The 26,566-nt window shown below is 43.3% G+C and overlaps 1 protein-coding gene across 1 annotated transcript; it reads left to right on the top strand.

The window, feature by feature from the left end:
* The first annotated feature begins 890 nt into the window (after positions 1–890).
* Positions 891–24,252, top strand: LOC118388737 (RNA-binding protein Musashi homolog 1-like). The gene is made up of 14 exons (XM_035778153.2): positions 891–1,572; positions 2,064–2,104; positions 2,926–3,007; positions 3,161–3,245; positions 11,285–11,326; positions 12,004–12,096; positions 17,695–17,743; positions 18,792–18,874; positions 18,985–19,102; positions 19,520–19,600; positions 20,261–20,317; positions 21,089–21,145; positions 21,253–21,407; positions 21,742–24,252. Exons 1-14 carry the CDS (start codon positions 1,511–1,513, stop codon positions 21,781–21,783), a joined length of 1,047 nt encoding a protein of 348 aa, XP_035634046.1. The 5' UTR covers positions 891–1,510; the 3' UTR covers positions 21,784–24,252.
* The last annotated feature ends 2,314 nt before the right edge of the window (positions 24,253–26,566 follow it).

The raw sequence follows: 26,566 nt of genomic DNA, 5'->3' as shown, positions 1-26,566 counted from the left end.
GCACCTCAGATTGCAACCCAAAAAATGCATCACAGAGTTCAAGTAACAGACACATCTCAACATCAACTGTTCAGAGGAGCCTGCATGAATCAGGCCTTCTTGGTCGAATTGCTGTAAAGAAACCACTACTAAAGGACATTAAATAATAAGAAGAGACTTGCTTTTACCAATTAACACAAGCAATGGTCATTAGACCGGTGGAAATCTGTCATTTGGTCTGATGAGTCCAAATTTGAGATTTTTGGTTCCAACCACTATGTCTTTGTGAGATGCAGAATAGGTGAATGGATGATCTCCATATGTGTGGTTCCCACCGTGAAGCATAGAGGAGGCGGCGTGATGGTGTGGGGGTGCTTTGCCGGTGACACTGTTTATTTAGAATTCAAGGCACACTTAACCAGCATAGCTACCACAGCATTCTGCAGGGATACGCCATCCCATCTGGGTTGCGCTTAGTGGAAATATATTTTGTTTTTCAACAGGACAATGACCAAAAATGCACCTTCAGGCTGTGTACGGGCTATTTGACCAAGAAGGAGAGTGACGGAGTGCTGCATCAGAAAATCTGGCCTCCACAATCACCCGACCTCAACCCAGTTGAGATGGTTTGGGATGATTTGGACTGCAGAGAGAAGGAAAAGCATCCAACAAGTGTTCAGCATATGTGGGAACTCCTTCAAGGCAATTGGAAAAGCATTCCTCACAAAGCTGGTTGAGAGAATGCCAATAGTGTGCGAAGCTTTCATCAAGGCAAAACGGGGGCTACTTTGAAGAATCTAAAATCTCATTTGATTTTTTTAACACTTTTTTGGTTACATGATTCCATATGTGTTATTTCATAGTTTTGATGTCTTCACTATTATTCTACAATGTAGTAAATAGTAAAAATTATGAAAAACCCTTGAACAAGTAGGTGTGTCCAAACTTTTGACTAGTACTATATGTGCCAGCAGTGTAAACGCAATAGTGTAAAAAGGATGTATCTTTGTCTGTAAGGTGTTGTCATGAATCCCTAGGAATATCCCCATTTCAAATCCATAAAATTGCCATGATACCCCTCCATCCTCTCTCCCATGCATCAGAATATACCTTCCATGCTCCGCTGTAGGCTATTCACCCTACTCTCAGAATTAGGTTATTGAATGTACTTTATAATTACTTAATTATATGGAAAGGCAGGGACCTTGTTTTACTAGGCCTATGCTGTCTACAAATAATTAATTCACATAGAATAGATTTCCTCAAAACGTCCGCCATGGACATCATTGTCCTAAAGCGGGGAAACTCTACAAGAGAGCGCCAAGAAGACGGTGTAGTGAGGGGCGGGAGTACCGGAAAAGCGAGGGAGAGGCGGGGCCTGCTTTTCTGTGTTTGTGTGTGTGTGCGTGTGCGTGCGTGCGTGTTTGTGCTCTCTCGCCCCTCCTCCTCTAGACAAACCACCCCCCTCAGCCACTGAGTCTGCAACTCTCACTGCCTTTCCTCACCTCATAGTCGGGAACAGAGGAACGGAATGGATACAGAAGGGAGCCAAATCAGCCTGTCCTCCGTGGACAACTCCCCCCACGACCCCTGGTAAAACTCCCACACCGTCTCACCAGCGTCTCGGCCTTACTTGCTTCTATATGTGAGATAACCGCGGAGTTTGGTTTGTGTGGAGCCCACCCGAGCGCGGAGACAAAAGACAAGCATGCTTGTTCTGATGTGCTCTACCTCTCCAATGCGGTCCGCTCAACTGTGTATTACTGCCGCTCAACCGCGCAGGACCTATCTCTTGTTTATTTCTGCTATTTTCTTTTGAGTAAGGAGATGGCTACGATTGCAACAACTTTTCCTTTCCATTTGGAGAGCACTGGCTGGTTTCATTATCTTCTCGTTGGAATTATAACGACCCGATTTGACCACTCGTGCCTTCACAACATGGCCGATTTTCTTTTTACTTTATTTATGTTATTTTGTAGGCCTATATATATCTATTAATTGTAGTTTGCTTTTCATCTCTGATGCCTGTTTTACGGGAATATGTTGTTCTACACCACTTACTCTCGCCTCTATCTCCCATTCAGCAAAATGTTCATCGGGGGTCTCAGTTGGCAGACAACACAAGGTGAGCTGTCCCGCGAGCGACTTTTCAAAGTCCCTGGATGCAAATATAATACATAGATATGTGTATATTGTTATTATTACTCGCTTATATACTATCTATACAGTCGTTAATCCCATTGTTTACTATGTGAAGCTTCCGTAAGTTTGTTAAAAAAAAGGACAGTTGATAGTTTAGGCTATACGCTGCCGAAATCAAAGCTTTCATTCAACGAGAATCCGTAGGCCTAGCCTACGCATGATTTAGACTAGGCTGAAACAGAGAGCCTAGACAATATGCGATTAACGTTCTAAATCAGTATACAATCATTTAGCTTTATTTTGAAATCACTGTATATTATTTGGAGGGTCTGTTACCCGATGTAACAACTTTTTTTATTTTGATATTTGATTGAAGCAGAACTTCGTTGCTTTTGCAATTATTGGGGTGTTTTTTGTGTGTGTGATATCGCGGTGTTGTGCTTGTTACAGCGTTAGTAACGCCATGCAATTCAATATAATACGGTTTGTCTAAAACTCAGTGTTTGTTATTAACGGTGTTGCCTATGGGTTGTTGTCAAATGATCGTATTTGTATACCCTAAGTTATCACAATTGTAAAGTAAACATTGTCGTATCATCATATTATGACCATGGACTGTCAACCTAGGCAGAGTTTAATCTACCCTTATCCTGTTTTCAATGAATGACGTCGCGACAGACGAACAACATCGCGGTCTTGCTCATTTGCGTTGTCTGTTTTCGTTTATCTAAATCGGTTATTATCGTATACACTCAAAGGACATTCGTCTTTGGAAAACTGGTTGACCATATATTTTTTTTATAGAGGGATTGAATGAATACTTCTGTAAATTCGGCGAGGTGAAGGAGTGTATGGTGATGCGAGATCCCGTTACGAAGAGATCGAGGTAAGGAGGCGTGCGCGCCTCAGCATCTCTATCATAGGCGCGCACTCATGGGTTTATTTTGTTTTAAAAAAGAACATGATTTTGCGGTCAGAGGTTGAGTTTTGTTGTGTCGGACTGTTATTATAATTCAATGCATTGTGCTTTCCCCCCCAGGGGATTCGGGTTTGTAACATACATAGACCAGGCTGGTGTGGATAAAGTTTTGGCACAAAACAGACATGAGCTGGATTCTAAAACAGTAAGTTTATGCTTGCACCTAAATGCACAAGCAACATTATTGCATATGGAGAAATTGTTCACATGCTATAAATAATAGTCCTAAATAATTTTGTTATGGCATACATCTATAACATTGTCTATATTTGATATGGATGCAGTTTTTCTTGGTAAGTCCCTTTTCTTCTGCCATGTTATGCCATAATGTTATACACCATGTGATGTATGAAATGGTTTCCCCTGGTAGGAAAGTTTAGGAGAGTCTATGGGCGCCTCCCTCTCCTCCCCTCCCACCAAATCCTGGTTTAGGGTGTGTGACATGAAAGCGTTCTTTCTTGCTGTTCATCGCCATGATTACCTGGGGACCGAGACGGGGAGGAAGAGGCTCTCTCTCTCACTCCAAAAAGAAAGAGTTCAGAAAAACGTTAGGGCTGTGAAACATATTAAATGAAGTTTTAAGGGGGTCATCAAAAGTCAAGAACTGTTTTAGATTAAGTTAATTGAACAACAACAAAAAGTTTAACCCGAAGATTGGTGTCAGCTAGTCCCAGAGTTCAGTCCCGGCATGGAATTACTATAAAAAAATTAAAAAAACTCATAATTAGAATGTTGATATGAATGGTAATGTCATTCTAATTCAATGCATAACACTATAGTCTCTGAAGCATACCGGTGATGCTACGTAGAGTAACACAATCGTTGATGAAGCTTACAGCACACAGCTTTGTCAGCCGTGTGGGTGTGTCTCCATCCCCCAACCCCCTCAATACACACTCTCATATGTGCGCACACAGTACTGTTAGACACACACGCTGCCTGGCCCTAAAGGGACAACATTTGACAGTGAAAGGTGAGAGCGAGTGGGGGAGGATGTAGCATGGAAAGGCTAGTTTGGTTACACGAAGCAGGTCTGTTGCCCTGGGTGAAATCAGTCACAGGGGATATTATGGTGACTCCACAGCCTTGTGGGACTTATGTCTCCATAACAACTCTCTTCTAGCATTTGAAGATGAATGCAGAATGTACTGCCACCAACAATGCAAAGTCAACCCGTGGACAATAGCATCTGCGGCGATAACTTAAATAATGGCAGTGATTGTAGTACGTTGTTTTACGGGTCCTTAATTATATGGAATTGGACTTGAGTTTTTCAGTTACAATTAGTCGCTTAAATGTGGTTCCCATTTTACGATGTAATAAAACCCCCTAGGAGGATGTTTCAGAAAGGAGCAAATGCACTGATGTTATAGCTACAATCTGGATTCTAGAGTAATCACAGTAAAATGAGTTTTACAGTCAACATATTGTCAGAACATGGAAGTATGTTTGTGAAGGCATTGAGTTTGATTCATACGACTAAACCACTAATCCAAATGTATCACCTGTTCAAGACAGATACAAATACTATTAAGTTAAACATCCTATAAATATATCGCACCATTGATATTTTCTAGTATGCTTGACCAAGGTGGCAATGTGTTTTTTGTGTAACCCTTTAGTATTTTGCACTTCAGAGCTGGTTTGACATCAGTAGAAGTAGAGTGTCATGGCAATGTATCTGTGGATCCTAGTTAGAGTAGGTCTTGTGTTGTCAGAAGTCTGATTCTTGAATATCTTATGAGGTAGGTGAGCTTTGAGGATCTGGCCTCCACTATGTCGATGTGTGTGTGTGTGTGTACGCTACACATGCACGTGTAAAGGTGTGATGGTCAATAGGGTTGAATGGTCGACTAGGCGGGGACATCGTTATTGAAAATGACCGTTGTATTTTGATAGATTACAATGTTTTGCTGCAGCTCACAGTGTTATGTTTGTTGTGCTGAAATGGTCCAGTGTGCTGCTTTTTTGTTGTTGAAGTATTGGAGAAGCATAACATATAGTAAGTCAATTGATAAATTATGGTACTGTGTAATTGGAAGACAAATGGACTCCATGTCATTGTTCCCAAATCCCTTTCTATCTCTCACTTTTTTCTTTTCAGTTGTTTTTTCATTCCTCAATGACTCTCACCTTCTCTCTCTCTCACAGACTATTCACATCTTTCAGTCTGTCCCCTTGTACCATCTCTTCTCCTTTTCTCATTGACCTTTACCTTCCCAACAGTCTCCATCCAAACCGTTTCCCCCTCTCTCTCCCTTGTCGGTGGCTATTGTTTGACCAGCATGAGATGAGAAGGAGAGTGAAATTCCTTTCTGGAATTAATTTCATGCTCACCCCTTGGAGGGTGAGAAAGAAACGGGAGAGAGAGAGAAAGGACAAGGTAAATGAGACGTTTTGGGCAGTAGGAATTTGGGTCGAGTGTAAGCACTCTGAAAAGCGGTGACAAAATGTTTGACACCGTGAAAACAAAGAGCTAGGGACAAACAGAAGAGTGGTGCTTTATTTTTTTTTTTTACCAACTACATGATTATGAAAGTCTATGTTACTCTTTTGAAAGTCAAGGTTACTTTTTGTAATGTGGATTGAAAGTGTAGCACTGTCTAATCATATATAAGGCCAGGATGTGTGGGGATAAAACATATTTGATTAAATTATGCAGGGATGACACGGGGAGATTTGCGTGGAAATTTGAGTTACTCGCCCATATCTCAAGTTAGGCCTTCGGCCCTCAGGAACCAACATCTAGACAACTTTCATGTTGTTATTGCCAATGACAGTATTGACCAATGTGATGCTTTTTTATGAGTGAGGCAGATTGGTAATGTTGTTTGAGCATGAAGACAGAGTTCTACTTGTTTGGCTGCTTCAGAGGCCTTCACCACATGGCCGCAGTGTGATGTAGTGCTTCGTCTGGTCTCGAACAGTCCAGGGTCGTGTTCATTAGGACACGCAGTGGTTTGAACATTATTATTTATTTTTTTGCTATGGAACATTTGTATTTCTTATTGGAATAGTCCAGGTAGTCCCTCCCCGTTTCAGTCAGTTTTCTTCCATTTGGTTCCCAATGAACACGACCCTGGTTCCATTTTGACTATGCAAAACAAATCTAGTCTATTACTAATAGACTTTATCACATCAAATCAGTGTCACTAGTACAAAGTGAGTTTGGATTGGATGTATTTCCTATCCACGTAGTCACATTCCAAGCCTACACAAATTATTTAGAATTTATAATTTTTTTTGTTCTAGCCCAACATAGCCAATTCTACCAGTCAGCTGATTGGGTATGTTAGTGTTGCTGCATTGAATATACCTCACGAAGAGTGTGAGAAAGTTCTTTGGTTACACTTATTATTTTGTTTGAAGGTCTAGTCATAAACTGCTCATGAACGTTATTACATGTACATAGTTAACCATTGCATTAGATTAATACATGATAATGTTGGTTATGCTTAAGGCAGGTTACTGGCCTGTGTAATATTGCTTTATACATACATGTATTTACTTATTTTCATACATAAAGTGCCAGTCAAAAGTTTGGACACACCTACTCATTCAAGGGTTTCTCTTTATTTTTACTATTCTATGTTGTAGAGTAATAGTGAAGATGTCAAAACTACGAAATAACACATATGGAATCGTGTAGTAACCAATTTTGCTTTTAGATTCTTCAAAGTAGCCACCCTTTGCCTTGGCGACAGCTTTGCACACTCTTGGCATTCTCTCAACCAGCTTCACCTGGAATGCTTTTCCATCACTCTGTGATCCAACTCATCCAAAACCATCTAAATTGGGTTGAAGTCAGGTGATTGTGGCGGCCAGGTCATCTAATGCAGCACCCCATCAATCTGGAGGTGTGTGGGTCATTGTCCTGTTGAAAAACAATGATAGTCACACTAAACGCAAACCAGATGGAATGGCATATCACTGCAGAATGTTGTGGTAGCCATGCTGCTTAAGTGTGCCTTGAATTCGGAATAAATCACAGACAGTGTCACCAGCAAAGCACCGCCACACCTCCTCTTCCATGCTTCACGGTGGGAACCACACATGCGGAGATCATCCGTTCACCTACGCTACTCTGCATCTCACAAAGACACGGCGGTTGGAACCAAAAACCGAAAATTTGGACTCATCAGACCAAAGGACAGATTTCCACCGGTCTAATGTCCATTGTTTGTGTTTCTTGGTCCAAGCAAGTCTCTTCTTATTATTTGTGTCCTTTAGTAGTGGTTTCTTTGCAGCAATTCGACCATGAAGGCCTGATCACCCCTACCTTGTCACAACACAATTGATTGGCTTAAGCGCATTGAGAAGGAAAGAAATTCCACAAATTAACTTTTAACAAGGCACACCTGTTAATTTAAATGCATTCCAGGTGATTACCTCATGAAGCTGGTTGAGAGAATGCCAAGAGTGTGCAAAGAAAGCTGTCATCAAGGCAAAGGGTGGCTACTTTGAAGAATCTGAAAATATAAACCAAAAAAGTTTGTTTAAGAGTTTTTTGGTTTCCACATGATTCCAATTGTGTTATTTCATAGTTCTGATGTTTTCACTATTATTCTACAATGTAGAAAATAGTAAAAAGAAAAACCCTTGAGTGGGTGTGTCCAACTCTTTGTCTGGTACTGTACATGAATAGGCAGTTTACTGATAATTAGCAATTCTAGAGCAGTTTAGTGAAACCACAGGCCTTGTTAACTGTGCTAGGCCTGGTTAAAGTTAGTTGGCAGCAATGCTAAATGGCTCACCGAGAATATCATTCTTTTTTTTCACAAAGGAAAACTCATCACCAGACTCAGAGCAAGAATAGAGATTTAGCACGTCAACAAATCCCACACATCACAACGATTCAAATCTGATCATTGAATTTGACTCTTTGTCTGTTCACGGACTGAATATTGATTGGACTCCGTATGGGTTGGGAACCAGGTTAGCATTAGCAGTTAGCACTGTCCCGGGTCATGGCTCTATGGAGATTAGCTCTCTGGTGCTGACAGGGGCAGAGGAGACGAGAGGGGGGTGGAGGAGAAGATGGAAGGGAAAGGCAAGAGAGAGTCCCAGCCCTGATCTGTACATGTGTAGGATCTTAATTTGAGCAGGTTTGCTACAGCAGGAAAATAATCCAGCAGACACAGAAAATCTGGCATAATGTTAGTTCTAATTTTGTAGGGGGTTAATACATTTTTCGTAAGAGAAAATAAAGTATTTTTAAACATCAAATACACTACGAGTTTTACATTTCCTGCATTGCAGCAGGAAGGTTCCCCTTCAACAGGGTGATCAAATTAAGAAACTACATCTGTAATTAGTATGGATCTCAAAGGCACCTAATCCGATTGAAGGAAACAAACCGGATTGCGATTCCGAAGTATAGCCTCATCCCTGAGTGTGTACCTGCCCTCCTCAAGGAAGTGATAAGTCGCACACACGTACATGCACACACACATTGGTTGTCCTAGCCAAGACTTTGTGTAGAGTAGGGGGCCTCATTAGTGGACTTCGTTAACTAATTACTCTGCAATTGTTCAGCTGTGCAGATTGACCCCAATGGCCCAGACCCAAATCAAATTGCCGTCCACAAAGTGACATGCTAGCCTAGCTACCTTCCAAACTTCTTAGTCCGGTTGCTTCTAAACAGGTGTATTTTATAAAGTTTTGAATTAGGATTGGATAGAATAGCACACTTACATTAACTATTTGTGTACGTTTGTGTTTTCCTGGCCACATTATTTTTATTGAGTGAATGTGTTAGCAAAAGCAGTGCATGTTGTGCGTGTGTGTGTTTTATGTGTTTAACCGCACGATGAGGGTGTGTGAGTGGGGAGTAGTTGGCCGAGCCCCTGTTCCTCTGCGGGTCCATCTGTTTTGTCCCCTTTTGTCCTGTTAATTAATGAAATCAGAGGGGCTGCCCGCTGGGCCAGGACTCCCTGCTCACAAATGGGCGGCCCACTTTCTCATGTGGAGTTTTTGTTTTAAAATGAATAGCCACTCTCTCTCCTCTCTCACTCCGTCTTTCCCCGTCTCCCTCGGTCTAGACCTAGCTCCTTCTCTCTTTGCTTCTTTTTCGCCCTCTCCTTCACTTAATCAAACTCCTCTCTTTGATTTGGTTATGTCTTCACTGTGTCTTTATTTAGTTCATTCTTCCTTTCTTGCTCATTCAACCTCTTCCTCCATTCCTTTTCCCTTAAAACCCGCACATAACACACAATGAAAATACTTTTTTTTTTTTTTTTAAACGAAAGAAACCAAAAGTGTAGCCTGACAGAAGTGCTGTGAGAGTATAATGTGAACGTTGTTAAAGGTTACGATTTTTTTTTTAGGTTCTCTGCTTTGCGACGTGTTGGCGACCATGTGCTAATGATGATTTGTGATGCCTTCACTTTGCTTGTTTGTTTCAGTTTTAAACATGTCTGGATGGGTTTGGCAGTTTGAGGTGACTATCGGATGTAGTCTAGTCTCGTCTTAACACAAACAACTAAACCAATAGGCTCTGGCTTGATGGGATCCTCCTCTGCTCTCTAAAACCCATCAGGGTTGTATGTCACAAGGCAGCATGAACACGTCAGCCGGCTAACATTTATAAACACTCCAGGATAACGGTATTAATATCAGTTATTATGAAGAAAGAGCGTTGAATACGCGTTATTAAAAGTCAGTTATACCACGTGCCATTTTAAGTGGTTCTTCCGCCGTCAAGGACATGGCGAGTTGTTTCTGAATATTTATGAACGTTAGCTGGCTCATTGCTCCTGGTTTGTGGAATACGCCCATTTGGGCTGAAGTAAAAAGAGTAGCATGCTGAGTCTTCCATAGAGACCGTAGTGTAGGCCTACGCTCGCTGTATTATCTGTACCTGTGCTCCTGTTTATTGGACTACGGTCTGTTCTCAGTGCTGTAGATCTGCACCCCGTCGTTACTTCATAGTGTGATGATACTAAACCGCACGGCATGATGTAGCCTATAGCACTCTACTGTAGTAGTCAAAACTTTGTCCAAAATAGACTTAGGGGTGTTGGTCCTTGGCTCTTTGTTGTGTTTTTCTATCTTTGTGACAGACATGCTTTGTTTTACTGATTTCTGAGCAGTAGAGGGGACATGAGCGCGCTTGACGGGAATATTTTGAAAAATAAAATTCCACTTAGCTCACTGGGATGCTCGGGCTCTTGTTTGACCCAATCAGTGTCATTATAGACACATGCATTGGGTGACAAGGATGAGATAATCAGTTGAGTTCATGGTTTCGTCCCAGCATTTGGAGTAGACAAGAGACAGAGTCCGAAAGGTGCCCGTGTGCTTAACAATCGAGCTGTTGTTCCACTCTCTGTAGTCACCTTCCTTCGTCAACTCTGAAGCCAGCTGGAGAGGACAGTCCTCCTCTCCGTCCAACACCGTGGGATGAGGAGGAGTCTCTTCCGTCTCACTCAAACAGCAGCCATTGCTGCTCCTCAGCTTGTCACCATAATATATAATAAATACTATGTCATTTAGCAGATGCTTTTATCCAAAGCGACTGACAGCACAGTGAGTACATAGCTTTTAGTATACAGGATGTAACCCCGGCAGGAATCGAACCCACAACCCTGGCGTTGTTTGAGCCATGCTCATACCAACTGAGCCTCCAAAACCGCGGACCATGATTTGACTAGAAAGACACGTGAGAAACCTGAGCCTTTATGCAAATCCTCCATGGCTTACAATGCTGTGCACAGAAGCTTTTTTTCTCCCGGCGGAATTACAGCGCCTGTGAATATCAGTGTCGACACGAGTCTATTCCTTGATATACTGTATGGATTTAAAGTGTTGTTGTGCTGCAATTATACAGCGATATGCTAGCCTGGTCCCAGGTCTGTTTGTGCTGTCTTTCCAACTCATATAGTCTGACCATAGGACTTGGCAAGACAGAATAAACAGATCTGGGACCAGGCTAGTGGTATGTAGTCTGCCACTGCATTGGAGAAAGTAATATGTCTCCAGTGTATCACAGGTTTGGGGGCTGTCATAGAAATGGAATGTAATACCTCTCAAATACCGGAAAAGTTTGTATCCTTAAAGTTTGTGGTCCGTTGCCTTGAACTGTGAGTCACCATTACTCGTGAGTGGTAGTATGGTCTCCAAATGTTTTTGTCCACCAGTTTCTAACTCTCACTCTCTCTCACTCTCTGTCTCCCCTCTCTCCAGATTGATCCCAAGGTGGCATTTCCTCGTAGAGCCCAACCCAAGGTGAGTTCTCATCCTTAATGGGGTTTACCCCTGGAGGCCAAGGTGACGTCACAGCCGTCATGTCCTATCACGGGAGGCCCGCCTGCCGCACCAGATTTAGGGCAACAAGGGCAGGAATCCCCCCCACCCTCAGCCGACTTCTATACTACCCCTATACATAGGGGTAGTATAGAAGGGAGGGGGGGGCTCTGCCAGCCTAAAGACACACATACACGCATACATACGCACACAGTCTTAATATTAAGTCTTCCTGCAGAGTCACATTTTGTATTTGCATTGAAATAAATTGTGTTATTGCTGTACTATGTGGTTCCGAGTGGCTAGCAACCCCCCGTCCCTAGCTCCCTAGTGGTGCAGGGGTCTAAGGCACGAGGTGTCACTACAGACCCGGGTTCGATCCCGGGCTGTATTACAACTGGCCGTGATCGGGAGTCCCATAGGGCGCCGCACAACTGGCCCAGGTTAGGGGAGGGTTTGGCCAGCGGGGCTTTCCAAGTAGGCCATCATTGTAAATAATATTTTGTTCTTAACTGACTTGCCTAGGTCAATAAAGGTTCAATAAAAATAATATATATATATATATTTGTACTGCTTAACAGTACTATCTTAAGTCATCTAGCCTTGTCAATGTGTTGTGTGTTAATGATCGTGTGTGTACTCTTTCTTTGTGTTGTTAGTTGGTGACCAGGACAAAGAAGATCTTTGTGGGAGGCCTCTCAGTGAACACAACCATCGAAGACGTCAAGCAGTACTTTGACCAGTTTGGAAAGGTAAATGAAGCACTGCGTTCAGACACGTTTGTTGACATGCTGTTGCTGCAAATGACATGATATGTACTCTATATCTCGAATCAGGAGCTGTTCTCCGTTTTGCCAAGATCAACTTCAGACAAAGTTTCCCTAAGTGCCCTCGGTTTTTTTTTTCATTTAATGTCCCCCTCATGTTTCCTCAGCCTATTTGTCTCCCTGTTTCTCTCTCTCTTTTCTCTTTCTGTTTCTCTCATTCCACATTTGGGTAAGAGACACGGTAAGCGTGGCTAATTTCAGAGACGAGTTGAAAGGGGTGAAGGAGAGAGGGAAAGGGGGAGGGAACACAACAGCATTAGTTCTAATCGATATTAGCATTTCTGTCTTCCATTTTGCTCCCGTTGCTGTTGTTTGAGTTGCTTCGTCTGTTCCATTTTTCTTCAAGCCAGTTAAGCCTATTTGAATGAAATGCAGTGAAAGGCAAACGCATGCTGGGATGACAGAGGGATGGCTTAAGAGAGAGAAAGAGGGAAGGGGGGAGAAAGAGGGGTGAAGAGAGTGAAGAGGCACCTCCTGGAGAGAGAGAGAGAGGTGTACTCGGGAAGGGAAGTGTTTTCAAACTGCAGGAGAGAAGAGGAATGCATGAGAATGAGAAGAACCAACTCGTAGAACTGCGAAGGGGGGGAAATGTGATGGCAGAAAAAAAAGTATTGTAACGGGATGAAGATCTGAACTGACCCCCCAAAAAGTTGACAAACTGTCTGGAATCAATGGGAAGAGGAAAATAGGAGGGTTTTTTTCTTCAAGGGAGAGGTATTAGGGAGAGAACGAGTGAAGAAGTTTGACCTAGAAGAGAGGTGTAGTTAGGGAGGGAGGACACTGGCGAAGGGGAGGAGGAAGAGGGGGGTCTCTAATTCTGAACTAATCTAATGCAACAGCTGCTCTTGCCACAAAATCCCCCCCGCACACACACAACCAACCTCAGTTCGTTGTCCCCCCATCCCAAAACACACTCTTATCCACTACATCCCTCTCAGCCTGTTGCCTTGGTGACCTGCTTTTAGCCTTTGTCCCTTGGTAATTTAGCAATCTACTCTGAAAAAAAGTATATATATGTAATGCGTGTGAGGCTTATACACATAAACACAAATGCACGTATTGGTCGGGCAGTCACACAGGTCTAACATTCACCGACTGAAAACAGTGTGTCCTGACTGTTTTGAGCAGCAGTGGACAGAGAACGTTCTAGAAAGACTGATATCACCATCCCCTTAATGGGACTTAATGATGTCACTTTGAGGGCGGAGAGAGGAAGAAACCCGTTGGGTGTAAGAGAAGGAGAGGAAAATGGTTAGAGGAAATCATTCTGATGGAGGCTTGAATCTTGTGAAGTATCAACCCCCACATAGGAGATGCTTGGGCCAAATTATAACATTGCAGATTTCCACATTGCGCTTCCAGCATTTGATTTCCACAGCAGAGTGTCTTGGAGAGAGTTTGTCACTTGATTTAGAAATGGGCAGTCTCGTGAAACCATCCGGCACACACACACACAGAACTGACGATTTCTTACCATTTTGTTTTGTACACTTCAAAATCAGATAAGCATTCTGTGAGCTTTTGGACTTAAATGGGCATCAATGTCAGTCTAGTGCAAAACGAAAGCCTTTTTGTCTTTGGTGTGATTGACCAACCAGATGTAACCGTACACGGGTTCCTCAAACGAGCTGATCCCACCGCTCACCGGCGGCCATGTTTGTCTGGGAAGCAGGTCAGAATCCCACAGAGACAAGTCTCGATTTACGCCCCTGCCGTGCCCGGCCAGAGGTCCGCTGTGCTCCCCGGCACTCTATCCCGACGTTCCCACTATCCTTTTCCCAGCTATGCTCTCCCAAACAGTACTGGGAAGCCATTGGATAACACTCTGCCTCAAAGTACAGTGTAAAAACACAGCCGTGGTGCTTCACTTCGAAGAGTCAACAAACTACAGGCCTATCTTCACCCTTCCAAAATGGATGAAAGAGGTAGGGGAGAGATAGAGGGGTGGATAGGACAGAAAGGAACAAGTTGGGCTCCAGTCAACCATGTGAGTTGGCGATTAGAGGGCTTCACTGGACACTTTGTCTGCCGGCCTGTTTGGAGAGATGGGTGGAGAGAGGGAGGGAAAGAGAGCGAAGGAAGAGTTAAACAGAGGTGAGAGAGAAAGACGGTTGAGGTGAATTAGACACTGACTGTGTTTGGGTGCTTGAACTGAGGGATTGAAGCCCACATGTTCATTGCAAATAGGTCACGGTTTGTACTGTCTCGTAGCCAACGTAGCAGCAAACAGTGAACAGAGTTTTCTTTACTGGATGTTTACAAAGGGCTGCAAAATATTATTGGTTTGTCCAGTTTCTTTGAAATTGTCGGAAAGAGAACATTCCACACAGAACATTCTGTGTGGGAAAAGTTGTCTGTCGGTACATTTCCAGCAGCTCTCTGAAACCATTCCCAGAAAGTTCTGTGCCTGAAAATGTTCTCAGAATGTTCCTGAAAAGCTTCTTGTCATTTTATTACGAAATGAGAATGTTATGTGACATGCTGTAAAGGTGCTGGGCTGTGAGTGTGAGCCGTGCTGAGGTAAATACAAGACGCTATAGTTCAGCCAGATTGTAATTACACTTCTCTGGACACAGTGGACAACAGGTTGTTTCCCTATTGATTTTGTCGAGGAGGCTCTGTAACAGTAGGTCTAACACTTCCCACTAGGCACACACTGGTTGAATCAACGTTGTTTCCACATCATGTCAATTAAATTACGTTGACCCAACGTGGAATAGACGTTTGTGCCCAGTAGTTTTTTTTTTTTTTAGCACTGAAGACAATAAAGCTTACAAACTTCAAGATGTTAGCTAGCAAGTGAATTAGAATAAATCACAGTTAGCCATCCTCACTGAATACGGCTAAAGGTGACTGTTTTGTGTTCACACCTTCATGTGTCAGCCTAATACTAACGAATGGTTAGCGTCTAGAATAAATAGCGCTAATGCTAACTGGTGTCTACTTGCCTACTTGACCATGTAACACAACACTTATGATAACATGTCTCTGGTGCTGCAGCTGTCCACTTACTCTCCCTGTCCCGACTTTGCTGTGTCATTGGCTTTGGAGGACCGGAAGGGTGAAGAGTGGGAGGGGGGAGATAAAAACTGAATGAAGGACAGAGGGTAGACTGGGGGCGGGGGCTGTGTGTGTGAGAGAGAGAGATCATAGTGAGATCATAGCTCTGTTGGACTAACGGGTCTCCAACCCTGACCTTTTCTATATTCCATGCACACACGCAGTGACACACACACTCACTAGCACAGCTTGTGTAAACTTTGTTTATTAGATCATTCAAACAAACTAAATATATTGCCAGTGGTGGAAAAAGTACCCTATTGTCATACTTGAGTAAAAGTAAGGATACCTTAATAGAAAATGACAAGTAAAAGTGACAGGCACCCAGTAAAACCCTACTTGAGTAAAAGTCTAAAAGTAGTTGGTTATACTTAAGTATCAATAGTAAAAGTATAAATAATTTCAAATTCCTTATATTAAGCAAACCAGACGACACCATTTTCTTGTTTTTATTTTATTTACAGCTAGCCAGGGGCTCACTCCAACACTCTCACTGTTTCGTGAGTCCGCCAGATCAGAGGCAGTAGGGAAGACCAGGGTTGTTCTCTTGATAAGTGTGTGAATTACACCATTTTCCTGTCCTGCTAAGCATTCAAAATGTAACAAGTACTTATGGGTGTCAGTGAAAATAGAAACAGTAAAGTAAAGTACTCTAAAAGTACTCTAAAGTACCCCAAAAAGCTACTTTCAAGTATTTTTACTTAAGTACTTTAGTAATATGTACTGCTTTCATTATGACACCAAATAGATGATCTCAAAGGTTAAACATCAAACTGGAGTCCAGACCTTTCCTCCACTCACATTTCACCCTGTGTTAAGTTTCATTACGCTGAAAGGTAATGAAAATAGGAATGCAGTCATGCTGTGTGTCCTAAGCGATGGTTATACTGATGATGTCTCTCACTGGAAAAACATGGAGTAGTTTCACAGTTCCTCTATTAGAGGAGTTTGTGCTAACTTTCTTACCAGCAAAGGAGAGTAAAGAGGGGATGGGGTCAGCATGAATAGGGCTGCAGGGAGAAGAGTGGGAGAAAAAGGGGAAAAAAGTGGAGGGAAAGGAAGAATGAAAGGGGTGCGTGTTGACAAAGCCCCCACTTCTCTTTGTTCTCTCTCTCTCTCTCCCTGCATGCCTCTCCTGTCTGTCTTTCTGTCCATCCAACCCTCACTCTCTCTCTCTCCCCCAAACTCTTTTATCCTTTTCACTCTCGACCCACTATTTCGTATGCACCAATCCCCCTCCCATCCTTATTCTGTCCTGAACTATCTCTCGCCTCCTCTCTTTTCTGCGTCGCCACGCAAAATCCATTTTCTCTCCCTCTAGTAAGTCCTTTTTCAACTTTGTCCCTCTCTCTCAATTCCCCCTTTCACCCTTTCTCTCTCTCTCTTCCTCACACAGTTCTTTCTCTCTGTAGTTCTATTCATAGTGAGAGTAGTGAGAGGAGGGTAAATTCTCCTAATTGAAATTATTTACAGGGTCTCCATGGGAATAGTAAACTTTGTGGAGAGGAGAACAAAGAGCTAGAGAACAGGACACAAAAGCTTCCCCCCCCCCCCACCGCCAAACATACACTGAGTGCACAAAACATTATGAACACCTGCTCTTTCCATGACATAGACTGACCAGGTGAATCCAGGTGAAAGCTACGATCCCTTATTGATGTCACGTGTTAAACCCAGTTCAATCAGTGTAGATGAAGGGGAGGAGACAGGTTAAAGACTGATTTTTAAGCCTTGAGACAATTGAGACATGGATTGGGTGTATGTGTGCCTTTCAGAGGGTGAATGGGCAAGACAAAAGATTTAAGTGCCTTTGAACGGGGTATGGTATTAGGTGCCAGGCTCACCGGTTTGACTCACCGGTTTGAGTCAAGAACTGCAACGCTGCTGGGTTTTTACGCTTCACAGTGTATCAAGAATGGTCCACCACCCTAAGGACATCCAGCCAACTTGATACAGCATTGGAGTCAACGTGGGCCAGCATCTCTATGGACACCTTGTAGAGTCCACGCCCCGACGAACTGAGGCTGTTCTGAGGGCAGAGGGGGGTGCAACTCAATATTAGGAAGGTGTTCCTCATGTGTTGTACACTCAGTGTATATATATATTTACATAGAGAGTGCAAGAGAGAGAGAGAGAAAATATTCCCTCCTAGAACTTGGGGAGTGAAACACTGTTTAACTTTACAGAGAAAGAACGGCCCTTTTCTCGCCCACGCTTTTTCCTCTCCCCTGTACCCCCTTCTTTCTCTCCTCCTCCTTTGTCACCTGTCACCCCCCTTGTTCCCTTCCTCTTTCTCCATCTGTTAGCCCCCTCTCCTCTCTTGCTCCAAAGCACAGGACCTGAAGGAGGGACAATGAAGCCCCATGCTGTGTAATGGCCTGTGTGTGTGTGTTTGTCCAAGCTCATCTCTCTCTGTCTCTCTACCTCTCTCTCTCTCTCTCTCTATCGCTCTCTCCCTCATAGGTCGATGACGCCATGCTCATGTTCGACAAAACCACCAACAGACACAGAGGTATTGCCACGAAACACCAGTCGACACACACACACACACACACACACACACACAAAAATCATTGTGATAATCTTCTCTCAGATCAGTTGGCAGACCATACTAGCTGGTTTGTTGGTGCAAAAGTAAACCTCTTGCATTGAGAAGGTATTGAAGAGCCTGATCCTTGGTTCAGCCATGCATGGAATGGCAGCATAGCACACATTGATTTGTAGTGTAAATCATGTTATGCGGAAACAAATGACACATACATTAACACACATTATCAGACTCTCACACGTTGTTTAGATAAACACACACTCATGCCGATACACAGTATTTTAATGTGCGGGAGCTGTACTGGGCTGAGCTGGTTAGGCCATAGTTGTTGGAACCATGCTGGAAAGGACCATGTGGAAACAAAGTATCTGAGACAACGGAGTACAGTTTGGGCCGGCCCTATAGTGTGAATCAGTCAGGGAGGAACCACTAAAGGAAGGCGAGAAGGGTTAATTGGTCAGCTCGTTTAATCGGGGCTCAGGCTAAAACCTTAGCTAATACTCTACCCCATCCCCCTTTACCACGACGACAGATTGACAGTTAGGGCACGCAAACCCGGCTAAATCCCCTCACAGCCTCTTGAGGTGTGGGGGAGGGAAGGGAGAAGGAACATGTGATGGAGTAGGGAGAGAAAGGGGGAGAGACCAGGTGAGTCTCAATACTTTGATGGAGTCTCTGCTACCTTTATGTTCTGTCATCTGAAAGGGATTGAATAGAGGAAAGCAATTATTTTTTTAATATATATAATATGATTTGAGGGAGAGAAGGATGGGGGAAAGAAGTGTACAGGATATGAGGATAGGAAAGAGGACAAAGTGAGTATTAAACATGGGTTGTGTCCCAATCATTTGTTTCTTTCCACGCCTCCTTCCCTCATCTCCTTTTCTTCCTTGGTGACCCCTAACCTGGAAGAACTGGACATGTGAAGTCATGATTGCATTCCGTTTCATAGAAAATGGAAACAAATGCCCATAGTGGAAAGTAAAGCCGTCTGTGTTCCTGTGTCCCTCAGGTTTCGGCTTTGTGACCTTCGAGAATGAAGACATGGTGGAGAAAGTGTGTGAGATCCATTTCCACGAAATCAACAACAAAATGGTATGTAGGCAGGCCATGTGTGTATGTGTGAATGTGTGCGTCAGTGTTGATAGTGAGGAGTGTGTGTGTCTATGTGCAGAATATTTCAAACCATTTGCATTCCACTCCAGGTGGAGTGCAAGAAAGCCCAGCCCAAGGAAGTGATGTCACCGACGGGTACGGCTCGAGGTCGTGCCAGGGTGATGCCCTACGGCATGGACGCCTTCATGCTGGGGATCGGCATGCTGGGTAAGAACAATAACACTGTCATTTAGCTGCCTCTAAACACTCTGGAACCATGCAAAAAAAGCTTCTCAGAGTAAGGGTGCTGGTCTAGGATCAGTGAATATGATCTACGGTATATAACAGGGGAGACCTGCTCAGAGACGCTCTATGAATTTGTGGCCAGAATTGGAGAGCAGGGCTAAAGAGATGGGAGGAGATGTAGAGGGGGATGTTTTTCAGTGGGATTCAAGTAGGCTATGGCCCGCAGTGAAGTCATAGTATCTTGCTCCGCCTACAGGTCAGTTATGGCAACAGCATGGTACTGAGTTATGGTGCTAGTTGCTACATGCTACATGAGGTCTAATATGAATGCAATAGAATCGTCTCCTTCAACCGTGTTCAGCCGTATCCCGATGGGTATTTATTTGTCTTTCTTCACAGGCTACCCAGGCTTCCAAGCAGCTACGTACGCTAGCCGTGGCTACCCTAGCATCACGCCTGGATACACCTACCAGTTCCCTGGTATATGAGCATCGCTCTCTCTGTCACACTTATTTATGTAGAGTATGAGTTACAAACGTACAGACGACTTGAGTCTGTTAATTATCCAAAGAACTGGCTAGGTTTGACAACAGAAACAATGCATTGGCCTAGTGATCATGTCAGATACATACTGATGTTAGTTTTACGCTAGGGGCCAAACACCCAGACATGCCTACACTTTTTACTCCATGTATAAACGCATATGGCAGAGTCTGGCTGCTTGTAGAGTTGTATTTTGGTTTTGATGTCCTCCTCCTCTCCCCAGTCCTTTTCTCTACTTCCCCTCCCCTCTCATGTGAGAAATCATCTCTGCTGCACTTTAATCTCCCCGTTTTCTCTTTCTTCCACTCTGACCCCACTGCGCCTCATTGCTCTCCTTCCCCTACCACCCTTCTCCCCTGTAGTCTCTCATACTCATTCTAAATTGCTGCTTGTGTGTGCACATGTTCATGTAAGTGTGTGTGTGTGTGTGTGTGTGTGTGTGTGTGTGTGTGTGTGTGTGTGTGTGTGTGTGTGTGTGTGTGTGTGTGTGTGTGTGTGTGTGTGTGTGTGTGTGTGTGTGTGTGTGTGAGAGAGTCGATTGGCACGTGGGTGGTGTTGGTATTAAAAAAAAGCGCTCTCTTGACATTTCTGTTCTAGAATTCCATTTAGAGAGGACCACCCTTCTGACATCATCCCACCCCTCTGAGCTCACAGGTCAGTCACTCCTCTAAGATCTACAGGTAGCTCACAATCTCTCTTTATAAGGCAACATCGCCAACCTGTGGCGGAATGGTGTAATGGCCCTCCTTTTTTCCAATCTGGAAGGGTTCAACCCTAACTTTGATTTTTTTTAAATGTTTTTGATGAATCATGGAATTGACCCAAATAATGTTACGCTTGGATATTTTCACGGTTTCACCATCTTTAAAACTGTAAACTACCGGCCTCCCGAGTGGCGCAACGGTCTAAGGCACTGCATCGCCATGCTAGAGGTGTCACTACAGACCCGGGTTAGATCCCGGGCTGTATCACAACCGGCCGTGAACGGGAGTCCAATAGGGTGGCGCGCAATTGGCCCAGTGTTGTACGGGTTAGGGGAGGGTTTGGTCGTTGGGTGTCTTACTTGGCTCACCGCGCTCTAGCGACTCCTTGTGGCAGGCCGGGCGCCTGCAGGCTGACCTCGGCCGTCAGGTGAACGGTGTTTCCTCTGACACATCGGTGCGGCTGGCTTCCGGCTTAAGCAGGCGTGTGTTAAAATGCACGGTTAGGCAGGTCATGTTTCGGGAAGACGCATGACTTGACCTTAACCTCCCAAGCCCGTTGGGGAGTTGCAATGATGAGTCTAGATTGAAATTGGGCAGAAAAAACGGGAAACTACCTGGCAATGAAATGTTTGCCAAACTTAATTTACACACTGCCAAACACTGTTTTGTAAGGCGACATCTGAAAAAAGAAGACATCTGAAATTGTCCCTCTGTTCCTCAGCCATTCCACTGTCAGCCTACGGACCAATGGCAGCAGCAGCAGCAGCGGCTATGAGAGGTACATAATTCTCCTTCATCATTCTGCCTGTCAGTTGTCTATGTGTATGTGACTGACTGATTGACTGTCACTCTCTCGCTCTGTCTCTCCATCTCTCTCGCTCTCAGGTTCCACACAGTCACGTAACGCAGGCTACCTGGGCACCAGCAGCCCTGGGCCAATGGCTGATCTGTATGCGGCAGCCAGTCAGGACTCGGCACTCAGCAGCTATCTCAGCGCAGCCAGTCCCGGCCCCAACTCAGGATTCGGCCACGGTCTTGGGGTACGTCACTATCATGTTTCACAATGGAAATTTGAGTAGTCTCTCCCAGGTTTAGTTTGTTTTCTTGCTTTTGGTGCCTAATGAATATGACCCATGGTTGGAATATCGTGAAGAGGGATCTATAAGTGTCAGCTAAAGGAGCCTGCTAGGTGGCATGTATCTGATGCTAGGGGAAACCAGGGATTTGTTTACCAGTTTTTTAATATGGAAGAGTAAATTATATAATGACAAATCAATAAAATGTTGGCAATTTTGTCAACCATATCCTTTCTTCATTTCAAACTGTCTACCAGCTGCTCTGTCTCTAATCGTCAGTGTGTCTTTTTTTTCCCAGGGTCCTCTTATCGCTACTGCCTTCACCAACGGTTACCACTGAGCAGATTTAGCACATCACCGGGCACGGGAGGAGGTCCCTTCTGCTGACGAGCCAATCAAACTGCTGTGTGCCTACCCATGGCACAATCCGATTGGCGGCCACAGTTTAAACCCCGCACCCCCTGGCTCCCCCTGACTCCACCCACTGACTGAAGATCTTTTATTTTTTTAACTTCTGTATCCTGTTTTCCTGTACTAATATCACTCCCTCTTCTCAATCCCTTGTTTCTCCTATCCTTTACCTTCACGTAGGTTTATTTCATTAGATTCCAATGCTGTTTCTTTTTTTAAATATCCCTCTGGCAGATAAATAAGTGAGAAAATAACGTTTGTGGGTTACGCTCAAGGCAAACACAGATTCTGTCAGATATGTTTTGCTTTATATTTGAGGATTTTTTTATTTAATCGCAATGTTTTGATGTATTGTCTGTTTCCGTTGACCTCCCTTTAATGTGTTACTGAGGTGAGATGGAGGAGGAGAGAGGATTAGAGAGCGATGAACTGGTGTGTGGGATGGGGTCTCCTTGTCAAAAGGGGTACCTCACCCATTTAAACAGAGGAAGAACAAAAATTATGTAATTTCCATTTTTAACAAACGTGTCACAGAAAACATGAAAAGAAAACTAAAATGTATATTTTGATAGTTTTTAAAACAAAACATTTGTAATATTGTTATTAATATTGAACACAATGATAATAATGATGATAATCGGTTAGATATTTTCTTCCTGTAAAATATTGTATATAGATTTTGAGGGGAGGGTGAAGTAGGGGAGGATGAAGGTTGGTGTAGGGGAGGAGGGAGGGGATGTTGAACTTTGATCAGCAGGCGGGGTTACTATTAATCGTTTGGCGCCAATTTAACTGGAAGTCTGCTTAACTACTACAACAAATGTGTTGTACAGTGGCAGGTCATTTTCTATTTGAAAGTGGCTATCCCCTCAGCATTTGTTTGGTGTTTAGGCCAACAACATGCATTAGCAGGGTTGAGGACTAGATGATATTTGTAAATAAGACGAAATGATAAGACCCTTTTCATTAGAAATTGGTATCAAAAAGAGAACATGCTTGAATTCTCACACAGTTGAGTCCCTTTCCTTTCATTTAGTTTCTTACTGTGAACATGCCAGTAACTGATTTCTATTGAATTGGACCCCTTAAAGGCACAGTCTTACCAAGTGACACAACCATAGAAATATTGTTACTTGAATGGGGGTTCCTGTTCTAGTCATTTTATTTCTATGGACATGACATCCATGTATCCCTGAGAAATAAGGAAAAACTAAAGTGAGGCCCTGAGGATTTTTAATTGGCTATGCTGAGGGCGCACGGTCGGGGTTAAGGGGGATTGGGTGGGATTTAATACAACTTTTTTTGGGGGGAAAGTATATTTTTGCTCTATTTTCCTTCATTATGTTTTATTTTGTTTCTTGTTTCTTTCTTGCTGTTCTATGTACGGTCATACGGACCGTAGAAACAAATGAAGGACATATTTAACAAAGCAATTGACTCTGAAAAAAAAACGGTTACATCATGGTTGTATTTGTCTTCTGATGACCTTAGAAGGTGATTGTGTCATTATGTGTGAAGGTGTGTTTGTTTGTGTGTGATGTGTGCGCGCACAATAGTGAGCTGACGTATGGAATTAGCTAGATTCGAAAGTTGACATGGCATGCATTTTTTGATTGCCATTTTGGTACTGAAATGTTTGGCTGGTTCCATTTTGGTCTAACACCACGTATCCTATGTGTCCTTTCAGATCTAGGGACTAGGGGCTAGGTAAACTGAAATGGAACGCAGCCTCTGTCCCAGTCAGTACAGCAAAGAGTTATACACAGACCAGTAGTAGGAATGGAGGAGGAGACATAGTGGAATTGTCCCCTTTCTTTTGACAGAGCTATTTCAATGAATATCAAATGAATTTTGTTGATGTTCCACAAAGTCTTCCACTAAACATGAACAAGAATCTCACATTTTATACTGGCTAGTACTGCCCTTTTCGAACTGGCTGGGGCACTACACAAAACTACTGCTGGACACGAACACTGTAACTTTCTAACTTTCAAAAAGCAATACGTTGTTTTTTATTTTAGGAATATTAATACTGCTATTAATGGCAATGGGAGTATGGATAATTCCATGGCATTAAGACTTTTTTTAAGAACAAAAAGGAAATGATATTTTTCTCTTGTCCGATTTCGTTCCCGGTGCGCAATAATGATTCAGTGATGTTTAAGATGCTGGTGTTTTTGTTTGTTTATGTTGACGCTTTCTTCAGGGTCGGAAAAGGGGCAAGGCCTTGGTTGTTAAAGCTCCAAGTTCAAGGTCTTGACCAACACTGTAACTAAACTTTTATTTGGACTGTTCCCCACCCGCTTTATCTTATTGTATTTCCTTTTTTTCTTTCTTTCTTTTCTCCTCCGGAAATGTCCATTTTAAAATTCCTAATAAATTATTTTAAAGCATTCCACTGAGATTGTGGTTCTGTTTTTTTTTTTACTTCTACAATTTTTTTGGCCCAGCGGAAATCTAATTAATGTAATACAAAAATCCCAATTAAAATCAGTCTGTTTATGCTAGAGATATCTGGGCTGTCTCAATCCACCACATCCGCCGTTTTAGCCCTTCCGCGTCTGTGGTCAAAGGTGGCAGAGCTAGAGCAAATTGAAAATTGGTCTTCTCACAAAAACGTCTGTAGCGTCCGAACGGTTTGGTCCAACCACCATATTGAAAGATGAGACTGGAACACGATGGCATTCTCCGTTTTGCTCTTGGACACGCCCACAAGCCTCACAAGACTCTTCTGAAGGTCCCTGGTACCATTTTAAAAAATAATGGAAGTATATATATGGAGATAGTTTAGTGCCTAAAATAAGGGGATAAATACATTAAAGAATTAAATAAAAATGGTTTCCTGGGCACAGATTCACAAAAACTTCTTAAGAATAAATGTATTCTTAACTGATGTCTTAACAATAGACTTAACAAGAAAGATAAGCAAAGTTGCTATTCCTCTAAAAGGTTATTGGAAATTGTATTGCGCTCTTTCTTATGCTTCTCCTTAAGCAAAAAGTTAAGAAGAAATTAGATTCTTGAAAATAAAGTTCTTGAAATGTTCTTAATTCCAAGAGAGCTAAACCCTTGTCTTAAACTCGGGGCAGTGAGAGAAAAAGCTCATGAAAGCAATGGGACATGTTTGGAAAGTTTCAGTATTTATTATTTTAAACACAAGAACATGTTTTAGAACCGTAATCTTAGTCAAAAATATGCGAACATGATTGCCATTGTTAGCTAGATAGATAATAATATAGATAGATAGCTAAAACAGCTGCCTAGCAACAAACATCTTAAGAAGTTTTTTAAAGATATTTGAGAAGTTCGTAAGAACTTATTAAAACTGGAGCAGCAGCACGGCCAGGTGGACTGGCGATAGCAAGGAGTCATCATGTCAGGTAGTCCTGAGGCATGGTCCTAGGGCTCAGGTCCTCCGAGAGAGAGAAAGAAAGAGAGAGAGAGCATACTTAAATTCACACAGGACACCGGATAGGACAGGATAAGTACTCCAGATATAACAAACGGACCCTAGCCCCCCGACACATAAACTACTGCAGCATAAATACTGGAGGCTGAGACAGGAGGGGTCAGGAGACACTGTGGCCCCATCCGATGACACCCCTGGACAGGGCCAAACAGGAAGGATATAACCCCACCACTTTGCCAAAGCATAGCCCCCACACCACTAGAGGGATATCTTCAACCACCAACTTACCATCCTGAGCCAAGGCCGAGTATAGCCCACAAAGATCTCCGCCAAGGCACAACCCAAGGGTGGGCGCCAACCCAAACAGGAAGATTACATCAGTGACTCAACCCACTCAAGTGACGCACCCCTCCTAGGGACGGTATGAAAGAGCCCTAGTAAGCCAGTGACTCAGCCCCTGTAATAGGGTTAGAGGCAAAGAATCCCAGTGGAAAGAGGGGAACCGGCCAGGCAGAGACAGCAAGGGCGGTTCGTTGCTCCAGAGCCTTTCCGTTCACCTTCACACTCCTGGGCCAGACTACACTCAATCATATGACCCACTGAAGAGATGAGTCTTCAGTAAAGACTTAAAGGTTGAGACCGAGTTTGCATCTCTCACATGGGTAGGCAGACCATTCCATAAAAATGGAGCTCTATAGGAGAAAGCCCTGCCTCCAGCTGTTTGCTTAGAAATTCTAGGGACAATTAGGAGGCCTGCGTCTAGTGACCGTAGCGTACGTGTAGGTATGTACGGCAGGACCAAATCAGAGAGATAGATAGGAGCAAGCCCATGTAATGCTTTGTAGGTTAGCAGTAAAACCTTGAAATCAGCCCTTGCCTTGACAGGAAGCCAGTGTAGGGAGGCCAGCACTGGAGCAATATGATCAAATCTTTTGGTTCTAGTCAGGATTCTAGCAGCCGTATTTAGCACTAACTGAAGTTGATTTAGTGCTTTATCCGGGTAGCCGGAAAGTAGAGCATTGCAGTAGTCTAACCTAGAAGTGACAAAAGCATGGATACATTTTTCTGCATCATTTTTGGACAGAAAGTTTCTGATTTTTGCAATGTTACGTAGATGGAAAAATGCTGTCCTTGAAACAGTCTTGATATGTTCTTCAAAAGAGAGATCAGGGTCCAGAGTAACGCCGAGGTCCTTCACAGTTTTATTTGAGACGACTGTACAACCATTAAGATTAATTGTCAGATTCAACAGAAGATCTCTTTGTTTCTTGGGACCTAGAACAAGCATCTCTGTTTTGTCCGA

Source organism: Oncorhynchus keta, chromosome 10, assembly GCF_023373465.1.
Source record: "Oncorhynchus keta strain PuntledgeMale-10-30-2019 chromosome 10, Oket_V2, whole genome shotgun sequence".
NCBI classification, from domain to species: Eukaryota; Metazoa; Chordata; class Actinopteri; order Salmoniformes; family Salmonidae; genus Oncorhynchus; species Oncorhynchus keta.
This window is presented reverse-complemented; position numbering and strand designations above follow the sequence as displayed.

Bases quoted from the DNA above. Each gene is read 5' to 3' on its own strand.
- LOC118388737 (XM_035778153.2), top strand. From the start codon at position 1,511: ATGGATACAGAAGGGAGCCAAATCAGCCTGTCCTCCGTGGACAACTCC. The intron at 17,744-18,791 runs GTATTGCCACGA...TGTGTCCCTCAG, and splicing joins AACCACCAACAGACACAGAG to GTTTCGGCTTTGTGACCTTC. The intron at 21,146-21,252 runs GTACATAATTCT...TCTCGCTCTCAG, and splicing joins AGCAGCAGCGGCTATGAGAG to GTTCCACACAGTCACGTAAC.